The 24,226-nt window shown below is 39.0% G+C and overlaps 1 protein-coding gene across 1 annotated transcript in view; it reads left to right on the top strand.

The window, feature by feature from the left end:
- Nucleotides 1-24,226, top strand: part of TRHDE (thyrotropin releasing hormone degrading enzyme) — a 486,396-nt gene that overhangs the window by 263,799 nt on the left and 198,371 nt on the right. Inside the window, exons 4-5 of the mRNA XM_003405210.4 lie at nt 20,144-20,298; nt 23,293-23,406. Coding sequence (XP_003405258.4) covers nt 20,144-20,298; nt 23,293-23,406 — 269 coding nt within the window. The remainder of the gene's footprint in view (nt 1-20,143; nt 20,299-23,292; nt 23,407-24,226) is intronic.

Raw genomic sequence — 24,226 nt, 5'->3', positions numbered from 1 at the left:
GAAAGTATACTTAGTTGCTGTTGCATGGAGTGTTTTCTATATGTCTACAAGGTCAATTTGGTTGATTGTGGCATTTAGATCTTCCGTGTCTTTATTGAGCTTCTTTCTGGATGTCCTGTCCTTCACCAAAAGTGGTGTGTTGAAGTCTCGTACTATTATTGTGGAGCTGTCTATCTCACTTTTCAATGCTGATAGAGTTTATGTATTTTGCAGCCCTGTCATTGGGTGCATAAATATTTAATATGGTATATCTTCTTGGTGTATTGTCCCTTAATCATTATATAGTGACCTTCCTTATCCTTTCTGATGGATTTAACTTTCAAGTCTATTTTGTCAGAAATTAATATTGCCACTCCTGCTCTTTTTTGATTGTTTGCTCGATATATTTTTTTCCATCCTTTGAATTTTAGTTTGTTTGTGTCTCTAAGTCTAAGGTGTGTCTCTTCTGGGCAGCATATAGACAGATCTTGTTTTTTACTCCATTCCACCACTCTGTCTCTTTATTGGTGCATTTAGTCCATTTACATTCAGGGTAATTATGGATAGGTATGAATTTAGTGCTATCATTTTGATGTCTTTTTTTGTGTATTGACAGTTTCTTTTTCCCACTTGATTTTATGTGCTGAGTAGATTTTCTTTATATATTGTCCTTTCCTCATATTTGTTGTTGTTGATTTTGTTTCTGCTGAGTCTGTATTTTTCCCTTGTATTTTATTTTGATGAGTAGGATAGTTTGTCTCCTTTGTGGTTGCCTTATTATTTACCCCTATTTTTCTAAATTTAAAACTAACTTCTATTTTTCGTATCGCTGTATCTTCCTCTCCATATGGAAGGTTTATGATTACATTTTTAAGTCCCTCTTTATTATTTTAATGTGGTCTTCTTATATAACATAGCTGCTACCCTGTTTTGGGCTTTTTTTTTTTTTTATAATCTTGCTTTGTTTTTTTGTATTTCCCCATCTTGGTTGACTTCTGGTTGCTGTGCCCAGCGTTCCAGTCTTGGTTTGATACCTAATGTTATTGATTTTCTAATCAAAGAACTCCCTTTAATATTTCTTGTAGTTTTGGTTTGGTTTTTACGAATTCTCTCAACTTGCGTTTATCTGGAAATGTCTTAATTTCACCTTAATATTTAAGAGACAGTTTTGCTGGATATATGATTCTTGGCCAGCAATTTTTTTCCTTCAATGTTTTAAATGTGTCATCCCATTGCCTTCTTGCCTGCATGGTTTCTGCTGAGTAGTCTGAATTTATTCCGATTGGCTCTGCTTTGTAGATGACTTTTCGTTTATCCCTCGGTGCTCTTATAATTCTCTCTTTATCTTTGGTTTTGGCAAATTTGATTACAATATGTCTTGGTGACTTTCTTTTAACATCTACCTTATGTGGATTTCGATGAGCATCTTGGATAGATATCGTCTCATCTTTCACAATATCAGGGAAGTTTTCTGCCAACAAATCTTCAACAATTTTCTCTGTATTTTCTATTATCCCTCCCTGCTCTGTTACTCCAATCACTCGTAGGTTATTTGTCTTGATAGAGTCCCACATGATTCTTAAGGTTTCTTATTTTTTTTAATTCTTTTATCTGATTTTTCTTCAAATATATTAGTGCCAAATGAGTTATCTTCGAGTTCAGAAATTCTGGCTTCTACTTGCTCAGTTCTGCTCCTCTGACTTTCTATTGTGTTATCTAATTCTGTAATTTTATTGTTAATCTGAATTTCTGATGGTTGTCTGTCTATGGATTTTTCCAGCTTATTAAACTTTTCATTATGTTCCTGAATAATCTTTCTAGTTTCTTCAGTTGCTTTATCTGTGTGTTCCTTGGCTTGTTCTGCATTTTGTCACATTTCAATCCTGATGTCTTGAAGGGTTCTGTATATTAAACTTCTGTATTCTGCATCTGGTAATTCCAGGAATGTACTTTCATCTAGAAGATCCCTGGATTCCTTGTTTTGAGAGCCTGTTGAGGTGATCATGGTCTGTTTCTTTATGTGACTTGATGTTGACTGTTTTCTCCGAGCCATCTATAAGTTATCGTATTAGTTTACGCTTGTTTACTGTGTCGTAGCTGCTTGTTTTGTTTTTGTATACCCCTATGGGCTGCTTGAGTGAGCTAGCTTGATTATTTTTGCCTTTGGAGCTCTGGTATCCTGTCCCCAGCTGGCTAGAGCTGTTATCAGGTATATCAGTCTAGGATTCCATCAGTTTTCTTGTATGAATTCAGCTCAGGTTTCCAGGTTGCTGATATCAAGTGTGTGGTACAGGCTCTGTCCTGCAGTCTTAGAGGGGCAGGGTTGATTGGCATATATACCCGTATCTGATTGTAGCAGGGGGTCACGCTCTGAACAAGGCAGCGGTCTGAGAACCGACTTCCAAGTGTCTCTGAGGAAAACGTGTCTCTGTTCCCTAGAGCGTGCTGGTGGGTGGGTTCTGCAGAGGGACCATGGGCACCCAGAGTTTTTGGTTGTAAGGACTGGGAGGTACCAGTTATCTTTGGACCGCTGTCATGGGTGGCTGGGTGACCTGAGTGGAGCTACCAGTCCTTAGATCCCTGATGTGGGTAGGTGAGGACCTTGTTTAATAGGCAAAGCAATGTCAGACATCAAACACCTACCTCTCTACTGCACAGCTGAAATTGTTGGAGTTTGCCAACAAGGGCCTATCCTCCCGAAATAGATCCACACAGGTCAATGCAGAAGGGAAAAGTGCTCAAGATCCACGGACTGTTTATGCCTGGAAAGGAACCGCTTCTATCCTGAGCTCCCCCGGTTAATGGAGCCAGCAAATTATCTTTTCCCCCAGTTGTAATTTTTTTCCTTTCTCAAGGCCGGGAGGATGGCTGTAGGTGCTCACCAGGATCTATCTCATGCCCAGGGATTCAGCTGCTGAAGCTGGGTTGGGGGTGGGGGGCATGGTAAAATATACGCAAGTACTTAGCTTTTGCCGAGAGCGCTGTTCTCCTTAGGTTCCAGAGGTGTGAGTAGGCTGTGTGGCTGGCTGCTTCTCCCTGAGGAAACTGCGGCTGAATGCCAGTACCAGCCCACCTCTGCCACCGCCGCCACCACTCCAGGAATGGTGCTTGAGGGCTCCCCACGATTCAGGTGCAATAACTCCTCTCCACTTCTGAATGGTCTCTTCCTCCCCCTGCCCCTCAGTTCGTTGTCTAAGCTTGGCTTTGATGCTCAGGGCTCACAGCTTGTCACAAATATACTCGTTTCACTTGTTTTTTGGGGTCTTTGTTGTAAAGATGGCTCGCCGGAAGCATCTGTCTATTCTGCCATCTTGGCTCTGCCTCTCACTAAGTGTCTTATTAATGAGTGCCTCCTAGAGAGTCTTGTTGTTATTTTTCTTTTTTTCCTTCAGATATTTACGCCGATACATATAATTAGACATTGTGTTACCTGTGTAAAGATTTTATAATTCATTTTGAAAATCCTGGCATAGTGGTTAAATGCTACGGCTACGAACCAAAGGGTTGGCTCTTTGAATCTGCCAAACGCTCCTTGGAAACTCTAAGGGGAAGTTCTACTCTGTCCTACAGGGTCGCTATGAGTCGGAATCAACTTGACAGCACTGGGTTATGAAGAATGATATTAAAAGACTAATTAGTATTCTTTGAAAGTACAATAAAAAGATTAACTACTGGAGTGTATATTATCTGTTTTTTATAAATTTTATAAATTATAAGATATTCGCAGACACTGTTGCCTCCTCTCTTCTTTCTGGATGGCTCACTACTCTTGACTGATGTGATGTCATGCGCTCCTGGTTTTCTTCACCTCTCTTATGACAGAACATTCCCATTATCCTTTTGGGCTCTGCTCCCTTTGCCTGTATTCCTCTATCTCTTAAATTTCAGTGCTCAGACATCTTTCTTAGTCCTCTTCTACTCAGTATTGTTCAGAGTCTCCTACTGTCTACATGTGGATGGCTTCTTGGCTCTGTTTCCCCAGCCCAAACTTCTCTCCAATGCATCTGACCTCTACAGTCAGCCTCTTACTAGACATCTGCCTTTGAATGTTCCAGAGGTACCTCAAACTCAGCATGTGCAAAACAGGATTTGTTACTATAAGCTTCCACCATGTTGATTTAGTATTTGTTTCCTGAAAATACATGTTCTCTCTGTTTTCTTTCCACATACTACTGCTGTGGCTTGATGCTGCAGTCTTGAGGCAGGATTGCTTCTTTTCTGGGAATTCTCAGTTTTACTCTTAAGACCTCTTACCTTAGAGCCCCGGTGACACGGTGGTTAAGAACTTGACTGCTAATGAAAATGTCAACAGTTCGAATCTACCAGCTGTTCTTTGGAAACCTACTCTACCCTGTAGGTCACTATCGGTTGGAATTGACTTGACAACAATGGGTTTGTTTTTTTATTTTGATTTTCGGGTTAGCTATTATTCACCCAGTAAATCTCAGAATTAATTTTTGTTTCTAGAAGGCTTCCTTGTTTCTTGTGTCAAGGATAGTGTCCTCTTTTATGTAGTAATGATAGTGATAAAAGTAATGATATGGTAATGATGATGATGATGACTGTGTTAGTTTCTTTTGCTGCTGTAACAAATTATCACAAACTTAATGGCTTTAAGCAACACAAATTTATATTTATTATCTTGTTATGGAGGTCAGAATCCAAAACTAGGTTTGCTAGGTGTCTTAGATATCTAGTGCTACTATAACAGAAATATCACAAGTGGGTAGCTTTAACAAACAGAAATTTATTTTATCACAGTTTAGGAGGCTGGAAATCCAAATTCAGAGCACCAGTTTTAGGAGAAGCCTTTCTTACTCTGTGGGCTCTGAAAGAAGGTCCTTGTCCCTTTTTAGGTTCTGTTCTTAGGGATCTTCATGTGGCAGACATCTTCCCCTCCATTTGTGCTTGCTTCTCTGTACCTAGTGTGCTCTTCTTATATCTCAGAAGTAATTGGCTTAAGACACACTCTGCACTGACATGGCCCCGTTAGCATACCAAAGAAAACACTATTTCCAAATGGTTTTATACCCACAAGTATTCCATTGCCATCCAATCAATTCTGACTCATAGTTGGAACTGATAGGACCTATAGCAGCCCTACAGGACAGAATAGGGTTTTCAAGGGGTGACTGGTGGGTTTGAACTGCCCACCTTTTGGTTAGCAGCCAAACTCTTAACCACTGTGCCACTAGGGCAACACATTTTTTGGGGACACAATTCAATTCATAACACTAGGTTAGCATGAATGTGTCAGCAGCGCTGTGTTCCTTTCTAGAGGCTCTAAGGCAATATCTATTACTTGTCTTTTCTACTTTCTAGAAGCTTCCCACATTCCTTGGTACCTGGTCCTCTTCCATTTTCAAAGCCAGCAATGTCCAGTTGAGTCTTTCTCACGTTGTATCACTTTGACCCTAACTTTTCTGCCTCCTGCTTCCACTTTCAAGGAGGAGACCTGGTGGTACACTAGTTAAGTGCTACAGCTATTAACCAAAAAGTAAGCAGTTAAAATCCATCAGCCACTCCTTGGAAACCCTGTGGGGCAGTTCTACCCTGTCCTGTAGGGTTGCAATGAATTGGAATCAACTTGACATCAACAGGTTTTTTTATTTTTTATTTTTTGTGATTACATTGGGTCCACTTAAAAAATTCAGGACAGTCACTCTCTTTTAAAATCAGAATACTAGCAACTTTTAATCCATCTGCAATCTTAGTTCCCCTTTGCTATGCAACCTAACATATTCACTAGTTCTAGGAATTAGGACATGGACATCTTTGGGGGAAACGATATTCTGCTTACCACAGTAGCCAGGAGTTATTGGTAACTTACCACATACACTGGGTGGTGGGTAGGCACTCTTCTAATCACCTTACGCATATTAACTCATATAGTTGTCAAGCACCATGAAGGATCTGAGATTTTACCTTACCCTACCTGCAAGCTTAACAAGTCAGCGTGACATAGTTTCATCCATGCAAGACAAAAGACTTAATTGCTACAGCAGTAACAGCAGTCAGAATATCAGCTTGTTCTTTTTTTTTTTTTTTGGTGTCTGTTCTCTGAGCCTCATTTTCCAAGGGCGACACATAAAGGGCCAGGTGAAACATGAACATGTTATGGTGTTATGGATTACATTACAGGTGAGGAACTCTGAGCCGAGGATTTTTTATTCTTTTATATGTGGCAGTAGGCATGCCTGCCCTTTGCTCCAGGCACTATCTTTATATTTGCTATGTAATCATGCTTAAAAATATGATCTGGCACAAAAAGCAGTCAATGTCTGTCCTCTCACAGTGTACAGAGTTGTGTTCCAACAACAGTCCTCACAGTTATGCTGTGAAGTAGTTGCTGTCATAATCATCTCCATTTTGCAGGTGAGGACAATGAGGGACAGACAGGATAAGTAACATGTTCCAGGTCACAGATCTAGTAAGTAGCAGAATTGAGTTTGAATCTAGACTCTGGCTTCAGAACCCATGTTCTTAATCTCTGTTCTCTGTGGCATCCTTTATACTGTGTACTCATTGTAGCATATATACTGTACTGGAATTGTCTTCACGTGTGTCTATAATATACATGTTTTTTCACTAGTCTGTACCCCTACTCATTTTTAAGCTCTGAGGGTCTACAAGGACTATATCTTTGCTGTTTAAGGTTTATATACCCAGTACTCAGATGAGTCTGGCCTAGATTAAGTAATGAATATGTATTTATGGAATAAATGAAAATATATCGTAAATGGAACCTTAATAGAAAGGCACCTTTATTTCCAGCCTGCAGTCTCTTAGATTAAAGCAAATCTTTGTTACATAACAGCATTAGTCAACTATGCCTGTCATCAGTTGGTGGGGATAGGGGTCATTTAGTGTGTTTGTTGTGTTTATGCCTGATCGTGTCCATTAAAACAAAGATCATGAGAGTTTTGAAAGTGCTAGAAAGAAGAGAAACAATATGATGAAGGAAACTAAAGTTTAGCTAATTTGAAAACTTAAAGGGATGAGAAAATGACAAATGTTCTCTGTGCACATGGGATAACTCCTTTGGCATAGGCATTACTTTGCAAGGACAGAGGACATTGGCAACACATGAAAAACTTTCCTCCTTTGCAATTGATGGTAATCAGCAAGTGTCAAGAAAAAGTAATTGCACAAATGAAAAACACAAAAAAGAAAAACAAAACAAAACAAAACAAAAAAAATCTTTTGAGTGTGTGGCAGGAGAATCAGCAAAAACATTAACTGCATATTATGGCCTAGTGGTAATTCAGAAGAATGCCAGGGTTTGCGAATGGGAAAGCTAAGCTGGGAAATCCAAGTGCCGCTGCAGAGAATTCTGTTAGAGGCCGCCGTGGGGAGATGAAACTAGCCTGTGTTTGAAGGAAAGATGCCGACATAGGAAGTGCACCAGGAGAAAAGTGTATGTAGGTTTAAAAGCTTTGACGAACCAAGTCACTCTTCAATTTGGTGGGGATGTATCCAGGGATGGCAAAGCTTAAACTCTTCTTTGTCAAATGAACTTAAAAACAGTCATTCAGAGCCTATCCTGTTTGTGAGTAGAAAAACTTTAGACTATGCACTTGGAAGGAAGAAAAAGAAAGGCTGTTGTCAAGTTACAAATATTTGTAATGGTGAAATCTATGGATTTTACCTGTTTACTCTTACTGTTACAAATTGAATTTATGTTTTTACTAGCCGTATACGGTAAAGTTCAGAGCAAGGAGTTTTTCATACTTAAGCAAAACACGTATGTAAGTAGTATCTTGAACAAGTGCCATAATGGTATAATCAAAATACAACTTTTTTTTTTTTTTTTACCTACCATAGGGTCGCTATGAGTCAAAACTGACTCGATAGCACCTGATGACAATAACAATACCTTTAACATTTATTTAGTGCCCCCGGATGATAATAAAGGCGTGTCTTACGATTTTTTTTTGTTTCATTCTTGAAACTGAAATAGAATTTCAATTCAGAAATCAAACCATTAACAAACATGTTCATTCAAAGACAAAAACCCAAGGTAAGGCCTGTGATAAATTCTATTCTCCAAGGTGAGGAATAATTGGAGAGGACCCAAATAGTGATGACTTAACACTAACGTATCATGTGTTTTGTACCTAGGGCTAAGTGCTTTACATAGAGTACCTCATTTAATCCTCACACCAGCCTGCCAGCAGGTACCATTATTACCCCCATTTTATCAGCAAGGAACTGGTGGTAGCAGAGAGAAGTTGAGCAATTTGTTCAAGTTCCCAAAGCTAGTAAGTGGTAAACCTGGGTTTGGATCAAAGACACTGGATTCTAGAGCTCAAAACTTTAACAATTATGCCCACTGTCCTCTGCAAAGAAGGCCTGAGCAGTAGAGCTGGAAAGATAACTTGCACTGTGATTGAGATACTGCTGTGTTACAGCATGGAAGACAGTTTTGTTGTTGTTATTGTTGATAGCTGCCAATGAATCTGTCCCCAGATCATGATGATCCCATGTACAATGCGGGGGGGTGGGGGGGGGAAGCTACTAAATGCTACCTGGTCCTGGTACTGCCCCATGATAGGTTGAGGATCAGACCATTGCAATCCACGGGGTTTTCATTGGCTGATCTTTTGGAAGAAGATCACCAGGCCTTTCTTCCTTGTCTGTCTTAGTCTGGAAGTTTCTCTGAAACCTGATTAGCACCTTAGCAACATGCAAGCATCCACTGACAGATGGGCGGTGGCTGAGCATGAGGTACATTGGCCTGGAATTGAACCTGTGTTTCCTGCGTGGAAGCTGAGAATTCTACTGAACCACTACTGCCTCCCATGGAAGATAGTATGAAGCATGAAATTTAAAAGGTGAACCACTACTACCCCCCATGGAAGACAGTATGGAGCATGAAATTTAAAGGGTGAAGTGAGTCAGGAAATAGAAGTAGACTTAGCTCAGAAGCCTAAGGATTTGAGTCAAGATGGATTGAGGATGGAAGGACCAGGGCAAACAGTCTAGGACCTGTCTGTGAGTGTGTAGGGAGTACATCTGTATGATACTTAGCATAGGAGCAGAGAGGTGATTTGAAGACACAGCAGAGCACTTCACATGACAAAGAGTTAAACCATAGAGCTCATGACCAGACCTGGTAATCTGTGTAGAACTAAATGCCCTTTTTTGGACGGGTATTGGTAATGGTTATACATGTGTTCCATTTATAACAGCAGACAAAACTAGTTGTTAGCTATATTCAATGTAACTTGTCATGACAACACACATTAGTCATTCACTTAACAACTTTTGAGCACCACACATGTGCTTGGCAGTGTTCTGGGCACTGGAGGTACAGCAATTGAAATAAAAAGTGTCCTGCCTGTATGGAGCTTAAAGGTCAATTGGGTTGGCATTCCATCTCCTCAGAGAGACTTTTCCTGGTCACTCAATTTAAAGTATCTCCCCACAATAGTTACTCCTTAGTATGCTCCTATATTATTTTCATAGCTCCAGTCACTATCTCGTAGCACCAATCACTATCTCATATTTTTTTGTTTATCTGTTTGTGTATTATTTGATTCACTGCCCTTCCCCAACTCCCTCACCTGCAAGCTGGAGTGTGAGCTCTGTGAGAGCAGGATCCTTGTCAGTCTCATCCTCTGTTACACCTCTAGACCCTGAAGAGAATAAGGATTCAACAAACTTAGTCGGGTGAATGGATGGTATTAAGTGTACAAGGAAAATCAGAAAAACCAGTAACCCCCATGAAGAAAAGCACGATGGAATTTTTTTCTGTTCTGACACCGTAACCTCTGGCATAGTGGCAGTCTAGACTTTCTGAGAAACAATTTCCGTACCCAGGACTTAAAGGAATTGGCTGCTGAGGTGATGCTCTTAGATAGTTGGAGGCACTACTTCCTTCCTTGGCATTATACCTCTTGTTTTCCAAGACCTTCCGTCCTTTTTTAGCTCAAGATTGAAGCCTGGGACATTGGGTTTTTAATCTTAGCAAGGATATTCTTACTAGTCTCAAAATATTTAAATTACTAAATGGATGACAAATCTAAACTGAATTAATATGATTGGGTGTAGGTGACTATAAGGCAGAAGTTGTCTGGTGAAGAAATAATGCTGAGGAGTCAGGACCCTATGGAGTTCGGTTTAGGCAAAAGGGCAAGTGTCAAGAGACCAGTATCTGAGGTCTTGTGTCTAAAATGGTATCTCCTCCACTTCTGTCACTCATGGCTGGGGCGTTGAATGTGAGCTTGATGATGCAGCAGAGAATATCTGAGCTGGATGATACCAGACTCTTTTACCATGGAACCAGGGCTTAGATGAGTCGAAAGGTAAGAGTGAACGCATCTGATTCTAGACTGACAAACTATGATAACTTATGAGCTCAGAATTTGACTGTGGTAGAGAGGAGAGGACTGGTACCGCATGCAGTTTTTGTTAGTGGTTACTTGATTATGTAGGCTATGTTAGACTATATTTCTAGATTACGAAGTTATGTATCAGAAGAATAAATTATAGTAACTGCAAGTAATGCTGGAGACTGAATTTTGGTGTGAATGTACTTTTAGATAAATCCTCTGGTGATTATTTGGGCCTTTGCACGTAACTATGGGTTCCTCACAGATTGGTGTTCTCAGGGTAGTGGAAATTCTTTTATGGAGTACAAAAGTAGATGCTGCAAGGCTTTCTTAATACTTATACCAGATTAAAGGAGAGGGTGCCTACTTCAGAAGGCACAGTTCATCGAGGGACTATCCAATAGCAGTCTGCTAAAAGGTGCTTTCCCCCATGTGTCTGTTAGTTTGTCGTACTGTGGGGGCTTGTGTGTTGCTGTAATGCTGGAAGCTATGCCAACGGTATTCAGATACCAGCAGGGTCACCCATGAAGGACAGGTTTCAGCTGAGCTTCCAGACTAAGACAGACTAGGAAGGAGGACCCAGCAGTCTACTTCTGAAAAGCATTAGCCAGTGAAAACCTTATGAATAGCAGCGGAACATTGTCTGATATAGTACTGGAAGATGAGCCCCCCAGGTTGGAAGGCACTCAAAAGATGACTGGGGAAGAGCTGCCTCCTCAAAGTAGAGTCGATCTTAATGACATGCATGGAGTAAAGCTTTCGGGACCTTCATCTGCTGATTTGGCACGACTCAGAATGAGAAGAAACAGCTGCAAACATCCATTAATAATGGGAACCTGGAAAGTACGAAGTATGAATCTAGGAAAATTGGAAATCATCAAAAATGAAATGGAATGCATAAACATCGATATCCTAAGCATTGGTGAGCTGAAATGGACTGGTATTGGCCATTTTGAATCAGACAATCATATAGTCTACTATGTTGGGAATGACAACTCAAAGAGGAATGGTGTTGCATTCATCGTCAAAAAGAACGTTTCAAGATCTATCCTGAAGTACAACGCTGACAGTGATAGGATCATATCCATACGCCTACAAGGAAGACCAGTTAATACATCTATTATTCAAATTTATGCACCAACCACTAGGGCCAAAGATGAAGAAATAGAAGATTTTTATCAGCTGCTGCAGTCTGAAATTGATCAAACATGCAATCAAGATGCGTTGATAATTACTGGCAATTGGAACGCGAAATTTGGAAACAAAGAAGGACCAGTAGTTGAAAAATATGGCCTTGGTGATAGAAACAATGCTGGAGATTGAATGATAGAATTTTGCAAGACCAACGAATTCTTCCTTGCAAATACCTTCTTTCACCAACATAAACGGCGACTATACACATGGGCCTCGCCAGGTGGAACACACAGAAATCAAATTGACTACATCTGTGGAAAGAGATGATGGAAAAGCTCAATCTCATCAGTCAGAACAAGGCCAGGGGCCGACTGTGGAACAGACCATCAATTGCTCATATGCAAGTCGAAGCTGAAACTAAAGAAAATCAGAGCAAGTCCACGAGAGCCAAAATATGACCTTGAGTATATCCCACCTGAATTCAGAGACCATCTCAAGAATAGATTTGACGCATTGAACACTAGTGACTGTGGACCAGATGAGTTGTGGAATGACATCAAGGACATCATCCATGAAGAAAGCAAGAGGTCACTGAAAAGACAGGAAAGAAAGAAAAGACCAATAAGGATGTCAGAGGAGACTCTGAAACTTGCTCTTGAGCATCGAGCAGCTAAAGCAAAAGGAAAAATTGATGAAGATTTCAAAGGGCCTCTCGAGAAGACAAAGTAAAGTATTATAATGACATGTGCAAAGAGCTGGAGATGGAAAACCAAAAGGGAAGAATATGCTCAGTGTTTCTCAGGCTGAAAGAACTGAAGGAAAAATTCAAACCTTGAGTTGGAATAGTGAAGGATTCCATGGGGAAAATATTAAATGATGCAGGAAGCATCAAAAGAAGATGGAAGGAATACTCAGAGTCATTATACCAAAAAGAATTAGTCGATGTTCAACCATTTCAAGAGGTGACATATGATCAGGAACCGATGGTACTGAAGGAAGAAGTCCAAGCTGCTCTGAAGGCATTGGCGAAAAACAAGGCTCCAGGAATTGATGGACTTGAGATGTTTCAACAAACAGATGCAGCGCTGGAGGTGCTCAGTTGTCTATGACAAGAAATATGGAAGACAGCTTCCTGGCCAACTGACTGGAAGAGATCCATATTTATGCCTATTCCCAAGAAAAGGGGATCCAACCGAATGTGGAAATTAAAGAACAATATCATTAATATCACACACAAGCAAAATTTTGCTGAAGATCATTCAAAAATGGCTGCAGCAGTATAGCAACAGGGAACTGCCAGAAATTCAGGCTGGTTTCAGAAGAGAACATGGAACCAGGGATATCATTGCTGATGTCAGATGGATCCTGGCTCAAAGCAGAGAATACCAGAAAGATGTTTACCTGTGTTTTATTGACTATGCAAAGGCATTCGACTGTGTGGATCATAACAAACTATGGATAACACTGTAAAGAATGGGAATTCCAGAACACTTACTTGTGCTCCTGAGGGACCTTTACATAGATCAAGAGGCAGTTGTTCGGACAGAGCAAAGGGATACTGATTGGTTTAAAGTCAGGAAAGGTGTGCGTCAGGGTTGTATTCTTTCACCGTATCTATTTAATCTGTATGCTGAACAAATAATCCGAGAAGCTAGACTATATGAAGAAGAATGGGGCATCAGGATTGGAGGAAGACTCATTAACAACCTGTATTACGCAGAGGACACAACCTTTCTTGCTGAAAGTGAAGAGGACTTGAAGCACTTACTAATGAAGATCAAAGACCACAGCCTTCAGTATGGATTACACCTCAATATAAAGAAAACAAAAATCCTCACAACTGGACCAATAAGCAACATCATGACAAACGGAGAAAAGAGTGAAGTTGTGAAGGATTTCATTTGACTTGGATCCACAATCAACAGCCATGGAAGCAGCAGTCAAGAAATCAAAAGACACATTGAATTAGGCAAATCTGCTGCAAAGAACCTCTTCAAAGTGCTGAAGAGCAAAGATTCCACCCTGAAGACTAAGGTGTGCCTGACCCAAGCCATAGTATTTTCAATCACATCATATGCGTGTGAAAGCTGGACAATGAATAAGGAAGACCAAAGAAGAGTTGACGCCTTTGAATTGTGGTGTTGGTGAAGAATATTGAATATACCATGGACTGCCAAAAGAATGAACAAATCTGTCTTGGAAGAAGTGTGGCCAGAATGCTCAAATGTCACCCATCACCCGAAACCCATTGAGTGGGTTCCGTCTCATAGTGACCCTATGCACAACAGAACAAAACATTGCCTATTCCTGCACCATCCTCACAATTGTTGTTATGCTTGATCCCATTGTTGCAGCCACTGTGTCCATCCATCTCGTTGAGGGTCTTCCTCTTTTTTGCTGACCCTCTACTTTACCAAACATGATATCCTTCTCCAGGGACTGATCCCTCCTGACAACATGGCCAAAGTATGTGAGACAGAGTCTCGCCATCCTTGCTTCTAAGGAGCATTCTGGTTGTACTTTTTCTAAGACAGATTTGTTTGTTCTTTTGGCAGTCCCTGGTATATTCAATATTCTTTGCCAACACCACAATTCAAAGGCATCAATTCTTCTTCGGTCTTCCTTATTCATTTTCCAGCTTTTGCATACATATGAAGCGATTGAAAACACCATGGCTTGTGTCAGGTGCACCTTAGTCCTCAGGGCGACATCTTTGCTTTTTAACACTTTAGAGATCTCTTGTAGCAGATTTGCCCAATGCAATGTGTCTTTTGATTTCTTGACTGCTGCTTCCATGGGTGTTGATTGTGGATCCAAGTAAAATGAAATCCTTGACAACTTCAATCTTTTTTTCCATTTATCATGATGTTGCTTATTGGTCCAGTTGTGAGGATTTTCATTTTCTTTATGTTGAGGTATAATACATAGTGAGGGTTGTGGCATTGATCTTCATCAGTAAGTGCTTCAAGTTCTCTTTACTTTCAGCAAGAAAGGTTGTGTCATCTGCATAATGCAGGTCTTAATGAGCCTTCCTCCAATCCTGGTGCCCTGTTCTTCATGTAGTCCAGCTTTTCAGATTATTTGCTCAGCATACAGATTGACTAAGTATGGTGAAAAGATACAACCCTGATGCACACTTTTCCTGAGTTTAAACCATGCAGTATCCCTTTGTTCTGTTCGAATGACCTCTTGATCCATGTCCAGATTCCTCATGAACACAATTAAGTGTCCTGGAATTCCCATTCTCTGAAATGTTATCCCTAATTTGTTATGATCCACACAGTCGAATGCCTTAGCATAGTCATTAAAACACAGGTAAACATCTTTCTGGTGTTCTCTGTTTTCAGCCAGGATCCATCTCACAGCAGTAATGATGTGTCTGGTTCAATGTCCTTTTCTAGATCCGGCTTGAGTTTCTGGCAGTTCTCTGTTGATATAGTGCTGCAGCTGCTTTTAAATGATTTTCAGCAAAATTTTGCTTGCATGTGATATTAACGATATTGTTCAATATTTTCCGCATTTGATTGGATCATCTTTCTTGGGATTAGGCATAAATATGGATCTTTTCTAGTCACTTGGCTAGGTAGCTGTCTTCCAAATTTCTTAGCACAGATGAATAAGCACTTCCAGCACTACGTCCATTTGTTGAAATATCTCAGTTGGTATTCTGTCAGTTCCTGGAGGCTCATTTTTCCCTTCCCTGCAGCTTGGACTTCTTCCTTCATTACCATCTGTTCCTTATCATGTTACCTCCTGAAATGGTTGAATATCGACCAATTGTTTTTGGTATAGTGTCTCTGTGTATTCCTTCCATCTTCTTTTGATGCTTGCCTGCATTAATATTTTCCCTGTAGAATCCTTCAGTATAGCAACGTGAGCCTTGAATTTTTTCTTCAGTTTTTTCAACTTGAGAAATGCTGAGATCGTTCTTTCCTTTTGGTCTTCTGTCTCCAGGTCTTTGCACATGTCGTCATAATACTTTACTTCGCCTTCTCAAGCTGCCCTTTGAAATCTTCTGTTCCCTACAATTGTAAAATCAGAAATCTGTAGGGCAGATTGGCACACTGATCTCAGGCAGGAGTTGAGATTGCGGTGTTAAGGCTGAATTTCTTCTTCTCTGGGAATCTTCAATTTTACTCTTTAGGTCTTTTACCTTACTGGATGAGACCTACCCATATCTTTGAGGGTAATCTTCTTTACTGAAAGTCAACTAATTATAGATGTTAGCCACAGCTACAAAATACCTTCACAGCCACACCTGGAGTATTGTTTGATTGAACAACTGTGTATAAGAGCTACTTAAGTTGACACACAAAACTAACCATAAAACTAGTATAACTTGAACATTTCCTATCGGCCTTTTTTCAGACTGCGATAATTAAATGTTTGGAATCAGGCTGCTATGAATAATTTTATACAGAATCTTCTTTAAATTGTCAAGTAAATTAGATTCTAAAACATTCGTGTCCTCTTCTGTTTTTGAGGCATATTAACAAGTTCCAGTTGCACATTTTAATGAATATAGCCTCATGACAAATTAATTTTGCAAAAATTAAGATAATTTCATTCATTGTGAATAAATGCTATCTTCTTAAAATGGAACAAAAGAATATCTTAGTTACTGGCCTAAGGTTTTTTTTTTTTTTTAAAAACAGCCTTGTCGAAGTGTTAAAAAACCAAAGAAATAAAACCCATTGCTATCAAGTCGATTCCGACTTATAGCAACCCTAGAGGACAGTGTAGAACTGCCCCTAGGGTTTCCAAGGAGCGGCTGGTGGATTCCAACTGCTCACCATTTTGTTTAGCAGCCTGAGCTCTTAACCACTTGGCCATCAGGGCTCCTTATTGAGGCATAGTGACATACAATAAACTGTACATATTTAAACTGTATAATTTGATAAGTTTTAATATATGTATACACCCATATGCATATCATAATTAAGAGAGTGAACATATTTGTCACCCTCAAATATTTTCTGTTGCTGTGATCCCCCCTCCATTCTTTTTTCTCGGGCAATTACTGATCGTTTATCGCTAGAGATTAGTTTGCATTTTCTAGAATTTTATATAAATGAAATCATGCAGCATACATTCTTTTTTAAAACAACCATCTTGAGATTCATCTATGTTATTGCATATATCAACAGTTCAATTCTGTTTATTCCTAAGGAGTATATTTTTGTATGGATAGATCATGCTTTATTTACCCATTCACCTATTGATAGACATTTGGGTTGTTTCCAGTTTTGGGCTATTACAAATACAGCTCCTATGAACATTCACATATAAGATTTTTGTATGGATATATGCTTCATGCTAACCAAAGGGTCAGCAGTTTGAATCCAGTAGGTGCTTCTTAGAAACTCTCTGGGGCATTTCTGCCATGTCCTATAGGGTCACTGTGAGTTGGAATTGACTTGATGGCAATGGGTTTGGCTTTGGGTTTTGTATGCTTAATGCAGGTATTCTTGAGTTATAAAACTATCACATGAGATTCCTTAAGGCACAGTTAAAGTACCTGTCCTAATTTCTTCAGTGCTTTGTTAAATGGTTATTAGATTTGTAATAGGACAACCTAAGCTTCAGTTTCTTGTCTTTTTTTTCTTCTTTCCTCTATCATCTGTAGACATGGTTCACCCATGTCTATTATAAAGGGTCTCTGAGCCTGAGAGGCAGTCCCCAACTCCTGATCCCTCTCTTTTACTCTGCTCCTCAATCGTTTCACCTTAATTCCAGTTGCATTTGCTGGAGGGTTCTTATCTGGCTGATACATACATAGCTTTGTCACCCAGGCCTGACTTCTGTGCCTTTGTATGTCTGGATACCAACCTGTCACCAGTTGCCTGCTTTGATCACCATTACCTGATTTCCTTGCCACCAACCTTCATCTGCTCCCTTCATCAAACCTGCTTGTGCTGCTGGTCAGGGTTTTGCTATCTTATGTCCATCTCCTGAGTGTACTTTCCTCTTTATTCCAAACTCTTAGACTGTATCTGGCCCTTATGTCCGGAGTCTTTTCTCTGTATCATTTGAGCCAATCTAAATTCCAATATATAGACTGATCTGCCCACTTAGTCTTGAGAACCTGACTTCTCTCAGCTCTTGGAGGACCATCGCGTACAGAAGTGCCTCCACTTTGTAACAGACTGGGTTCCCCAAGATAGCTCATTAGTCCAGGAGTTCCTACAAGCAAATAACACTAGACATGCAACTGCCGTTGCCATCTACTGGTGGCAGACAGAGTTGATGCACTCTTGTTCTGTTGCCTAGTTTGTTCCTGTTTAGGCAAATTCCTAAGTTAAAATCTTAAGTAGAAGAATGTTTATTTGTTATGCACTGTCAACTTGTACCAATTCTCTGATTTGTATTCCTCTTTTTTTTTTTTTTTTTACTATATATATTTTAGTCACACTCATTTTCTTTCTGTTTGTCCAACATACTAGTCACATTTCTACCTTAGAGCCTTTGTCCTTGCCATCCAATCTTCCTAGAACACACTTCCACAGATCTTCAAACAGCTGGCTTCAACGATCATTCAAACCTCAGGTGAAATGTAATTTCCTTAGAAAGGTCTGCCTTGACTACATTACACCCATCCCACCTGTCTTACTGTCACTGTCTTACTCTATTATATTTTCTTTGTAGCATTTATTACTTGCTTAATTTCTTTCCCATCACCTGCCTGTCAGTTTGTTAGCTTGTGTGTTGCTGTGATGTTAGAAGCTATGCTACTGGTATTTCAAATACCAGCAGTGTCACCCATGGTGGACAGGTTACAATGGAGCTTCCTGGCTGAGACAGACTAGGAAGAAAGGCTTGGTGATCTATATCCAAAAATTAACCAGTGAAAATCATATGGATCACAACAGAATATTGTCTGATATAGTGCTGGAAGATGAGCCTCCTAGGTTGGAAGGCACTAAGAATCACAATGGCCACAACAGCGGACTTGGGCATACCAACAGCTGTGAAGGTGGCATAGGGCCAGGCAATGTTTTGTTCTGTTGTATAGTAGATTGCCATGAGTTGGAGCTGAGTTGACAGCAACTAACAACAACAGTTTTCTCAACATGTTTTTCAGATTATTGGTATTGATACATGTAGTGCTAGAATCTTACAATGAGATCATTTATTTCAATTGTTGTATAATACTCCTTTACATGACTATTTCACAGTTTCTTTGTCCATTATCCTGGTAAAAGGCATTTGGTTTCCAATTTTCACGCTTGCAAAGAATATTGCAATGAACATTCTTATAAAAATTCCCTTAACATTCTAGGGAGTTACAGTAGGGTTTATACCAAGAAATGGAACTTCTGAGTCAGAGACCAAGAATACTCTGGCATTGTGGTTAAAAGTGCTGGTGTTGCAGCCAGGCTGCCTGGGTTCAAATCCCTACCCTGCCACTCACTAGCTTTCCCACAAAGCATTGGGTTTTTTGGCCCTTTTTCATGAATGCATCCCATCTCAACCCTCGGCATCAAGAAGTCAGCTTGGATTAGGTTCTCTTGGCTCTGGTGAAGCCTGTCGGAGCCAATTCCCAGCTACCACTGCTTGCTCCTGCAGCCAGAAACCAGCAGGCCTGTGGCTTCACACTCAGTCACCACTTTGCATTTCTGTACCAATTCTGGCCCATGGAGAGTTTTATTTTTGAGCCTAGAGGTGTTTTTTAGTTATCTCTTTTAATATTTTGTCATCTCTCTTTCTATTTTTTTTTTTTATATGTTTGGAGCAGCAGTTCAGATCCACCAGGGGCTCTTTCGAAACCCTATGTGGGAGTTCTACTCAGTCCTATAAGATCGCTATGAGTCAGAATCAACTGGATGGCAATGGGTTTGGTTTTTTTTTCGTGTGTGTATGTTTGAAGCAGAGAGAGTACATCAAAGCATGAACTTACTGTGCCACATTAACCAAAAGTTGATAATACCTCTACGACCTAAAGTAAGCACAAATCTTAGAATTGTTTAATCATAGATTTTTGGCACTGGGTGGAATTTTAGAGATAATTAAGGCCAATAATCCTATTTTATAGGTGAGGGCATTGCAGGCTCAAGAAATTAAGTGAATTTTCCAGTGTCATATATATCTAGTTATGGTAGAGGCAGGACCAGAACCAAAGCTTGGGGTTACCTCAGTACTCCTTTTGCCACTATATCCACTGTCCTATTTTTCTCTACAAACTCTATTAATATATAATATTTATTTTTAACAGAACCCAAAAATAAATTAGAATTTAAGCAATTAGAAAATGACAGTGGCATTTTAAAACTGATATAAAATGTTTACTCTTGGAAAATATTGAGATAAGAGTACAGTATCCACTGCATTGAGCTGAAATTATTTTCATTAGAAGACCCAATGCCTTTGACTCTGTAGATTTCTGCATTTGGTTTCCTTGACTCTCTGAAACTTATTAGGATGGGCCCATCAATAATAGTGCCAGTACTTCCAGCCACCTATAGCATTGGGCCTGAAAATGAACTGTGATGAATGGATATGACCAGCATTTACAGAGATAGCCTATATTTCTGCTATCATGTAGAAACGGCAGGTAGTTTTAATTTAGGAAAAAAAAAAAGTTACCGAGATATAGCAACTATTCTTTCTAATTAGGATTTCGAGACTTATTTCAAGATATGGGTTTAAAACCTGCTGTCTTTATTAAAGCCTTTGGAACTGTTTTATTCTATTTCCAGATCTTTTAGCTGTGCCTAAGCATCCGTATGCTGCCATGGAGAACTGGGGACTAAGTATTTTTGTGGAACAAAGAATACTACTGGATCCCAGTGTTTCATCTATTTCTTATTTGCTGGATGTCACCATGGTCATTGTTCATGAGATATGTCACCAGGTATGAGAAAAGGATCAGGTGTAAGTATAATGTGCAAACGATCAAGAATGTACAATTGTTTCAGATGCTTAGATTAGGAGCTAAATTATTATCCTCCCAATTAAGTTTTAATTATATACAGAGCACTGTGTAGTTCTTTCTAGAAGATATGTCATTTTTCCTGGATGACAGCGCAAACAGAAATAAACACACTGATTATACTGAATAAGCAACTCTCATTCGGTTTAGCCTGAGGAGTGAGGTGGCTCTGCTACTCAGCAACGGCTTTGGAGATCCTATCTGGTCACTATTCCTTGTCAACCTTGCTTTATTTTCTTGTGATTATTGGTGTGTATATATGATAAGTGCAGTGATAGCGATGATTTATTGCATTGCTCCCAGATGCAGCTGAGTTTTGTGTATGTGTCAGACTTTGCTTTTGCTGAAATCAATTTGCTATTCCCCTTTTCCCATCACGCAGACACTTAGGAAGTCTTTCACTAACTCAGCTATAGACCTTTTGTTCTCAAATGATTGATATTTTTTGTCTTGGCATGTTTAGAAATTCATATGTAAATTAGTTAACTTTGTAGTGAAGCTAAGGTAAAATTAATTTCATTTTGATTTTATGCACTTTAGTGAAAGGTATTACAGAGATTTTGCAGGGCTTATTTGAATCTTGATTTTATTTAAAAAAAAAAAAAAAGCTGAAAACAGATGTTCATTCTAGTAAAAAGTGATGCTTGCCCTGATTGCCAATAACTATGTGTAGTCTTTAACTTAAAAAAGACCATAAATCTTATTGTGCTTCAATATGAGTTCAATTTGTTATATACCTAAAACCTTTCTAAAACGTTAGAAAAACTCAAAAAAGAGTGATGTGGAAAGTGCTGTCAGTGAAAGGTGAAGTGCTAAGTGCTAATAAATGAATAAAAAAAAAATTTTTTTTTTTTTTAACTGACTGATAAATCGATACAGGCCATATGATCATTTACCTAAATATCAGCCTTTTGCAGTGAACCTGTGACAGAAAGATGTTTAGACTCATCATGCTGGCCAGGCTGGGTACATGCTCCTCTTTACCTCAGAGACTTAAGGGGAGTCATTACAGAGATAACCAGAGTCTCTCTTCTGTGTTAAGGAGACTGGTTTTTTACCTAAATGTATAATTCTTTGCAGAAAAAGCAGTTTTTATTTGAATGTTCCTATAAATGGTAAGATACATAGGTCTGTAGAAATAAGACCGCACTGATAATGTTATAACTCGTCAAACTGGGTTCCACGTCCTACATTACTTCCTAGTTAACATAATGTCACTGCATTATTACTATGAAGAAACAAGCCAGAAACTAGGAGAATCACCTGTAATAGTTTCTACTCTCATTGCTAAATTATTTTCTATGCTACTCTTCCTTCCTGTTAATTATTCCTTTAATTCTTAAGATTTAATTTAAAAGTGAAACATGCATTTTTGATAAAGAATAAAGATTATTTTAAATATCCTATGTTTTGTGGTTGTCAATAAATTCAGAGTGCTGTCTTATATTTCAATTCGAGATCTTCTTGGGTAAGTGATTCATTCTTACTTTGGATACTGAAACACTCAATCACCAAACTCTTTATTATGGCAGTTAAGGCTGTTTGTGATCTGGCTCTTTTCCACCCCGAGGAACTCTTCACCTGGCTCTACTGGCCTGCTACATTGCTGCCACACTGGCCTTTCTGTTTCTTAAATAGTCCATTTCCACCTTAGGGCCTTGGCACTAACAGTTACATACAGCTGCCTGAAATTCTCTTGCCCAAGGCTTCCTCATGGCTGGCCCCTTCTTATCATTAAAGTCTGAGCTCAAAAGTCATCTGCTTAAAAAAAAAAAAAACCTGTTGCTGTCAAGTTGATTCTGACTTATAGGGACCCTGTTTTTAGTTTTTTTATAGGACTGTGTAGATCTGCCCCATAGAGTTTCCAAGGAGCGCCTGGTAAATTCGAACTGCTGACCTTGGCAGCCATAGCTTTTAACCACTATGCCACCAGTTTCGAGAGAACTTTTTTGGTTTTATAATCTGAAATGACCCCCTTCTCCCATCATATCTCACGTTATTATAATCTGAAATGATGTTGCTCATTTGCTTATTTATTCATTTTTTTTGTCTGTCTCATCCCACCCCACCCCCAATAAGATGTCAGCTACATGAAAAGGGACATCACCTGACTTTTTGCCATTGAGTTAGCTCCTGGCATTTAATTTTTTTTTTTTTTTTTAATGAAACAAGAATTTCTTTAATGTTTTGTTGAACTAAGCAAGGGATTCAGAGTAATGCATCGCGATCTAATCAAAACACCAATTAAAATTACATTGTTTTCCATGAAGGGATCTTAAAGATTTTTATGGGCCAGTCCCTCATTATCACAGAATCATGGCGAGTCAGGTGTGGAATACCCCCAAAGCCCTTCATTCCATCAATCAGCTGCTGTCTTTTGTGAATATTTTCTGCCACTAGAAGGTGATGCTTCAATACGTCCTGTGATGAGTCCTTCACTATCTCCCCAGGCAGTGTTTTCCATCTTCAGCCATCTCAGCTTGTTAGAGGGTTTTCTATATTTTTGGCAGACATCTACCAGTCCTAACTTACATCCATTAGTTCTGATTTGTCCCTTGCAGGGCTACAATGAAGAAGCCTTTTCCTCATTCACATAACAGGCCTTCAAATGTTTAAAGATGCCTGTCATTTGTGTTTTTCTCCTTAGTCCTTTCGTCTTCAGCTTAAATATTTTTGTGTGTGTGTTCCTTGATCATTTTTCTTGTTCTTCTCTGAATCCATTTATAAAGAAACTAGTGTAGCTGAAGTAGTTGAATAAATCAATACAGTCTTGCCACAACACATTTTGAGATCACAAAATCAATTGGGGAATGAATTCCAGTTATGATAATTGTAGTCTAATACATTTAATTTTAGATAAAATCATTCTGGAACAGATTTAATTATATCTGATGACTGTTTGTTTTGTCACTGCAGTGGTTTGGTGACCTTGTGACTCCTGTGTGGTGGGAAGATGTGTGGTTGAAGGAAGGTTTTGCTCACTATTTTGAATTTGTTGGCACAGACTACCTCTACCCTGGCTGGAACATGGTAAGTGTGCTTCTCTTTGATTGTATGGAACTCCCAGTGAAAGGCTGATGGCGTGTTGCTTTAGGATTAGTGACTGAAAATACCAACTGATGCATGAAAAAATTACATGTCCAAGAGAGAAAAAGTAACCAGTATTCTAAAAGAGTTACCTTTTATTAGCAATGAAATAGAGTCTGATTTCTTGTATATTGATTTCAAAATGCAACAGCTTTTCCAAGAGGAAATATTTTGCATTGTGGTATTTGGTAATAAAGACAAAATATCTTTTAAAATAGAGGTTAACAGTAATTGGTATGTGATATTCTAGATGTATAGGATATTTCAATATGTAGAGAAATGAGAGCTTAACATTTCTTCTATGTGATGACCAAAAAAACGAGCTAAAGTATTTGACGCATTATTGTTGGAGATAGATGTGATTTAGGATTAAATGACTTAATAAGAGATCATTAGCTTTATTAATGAAGAACTGTGTACATTATACTCATACTGTAGGAAACATACTTGTACATGTGTACCTAAAGTAGGGTTTGTTGTCCCTTGAGCAATGATGTTCTAGGACATTCCAGAAGAAAAAATAAAGTAAATTGCTTTTATTAAATGGCAGTGTTATTAGTAAACTGTACCCAGGGTATATGTTGATTTGCAACTCAAATTTTAAATTTATTTTAAGTAGTATTATATAAAAATTGCAAAGCGCCAACATTTAACCAATTTACAAAAGCTCAGATTTCATCCGTGATATATCATTAAAAAAAAAAAATTAGTTTTTTATGCCTTTCTTTTGTGATGTTATAAATTATGAGTGATAGGTGATTAT

The sequence above is a fragment of the Loxodonta africana genome, chromosome 4 (assembly GCF_030014295.1).
Source record: "Loxodonta africana isolate mLoxAfr1 chromosome 4, mLoxAfr1.hap2, whole genome shotgun sequence".
Taxonomy (NCBI): domain Eukaryota; kingdom Metazoa; phylum Chordata; class Mammalia; order Proboscidea; family Elephantidae; genus Loxodonta; species Loxodonta africana.
The sequence above is the reverse complement of the archived record's forward strand: the minus strand, read 5'-3'. Positions and strand labels throughout refer to the sequence as shown.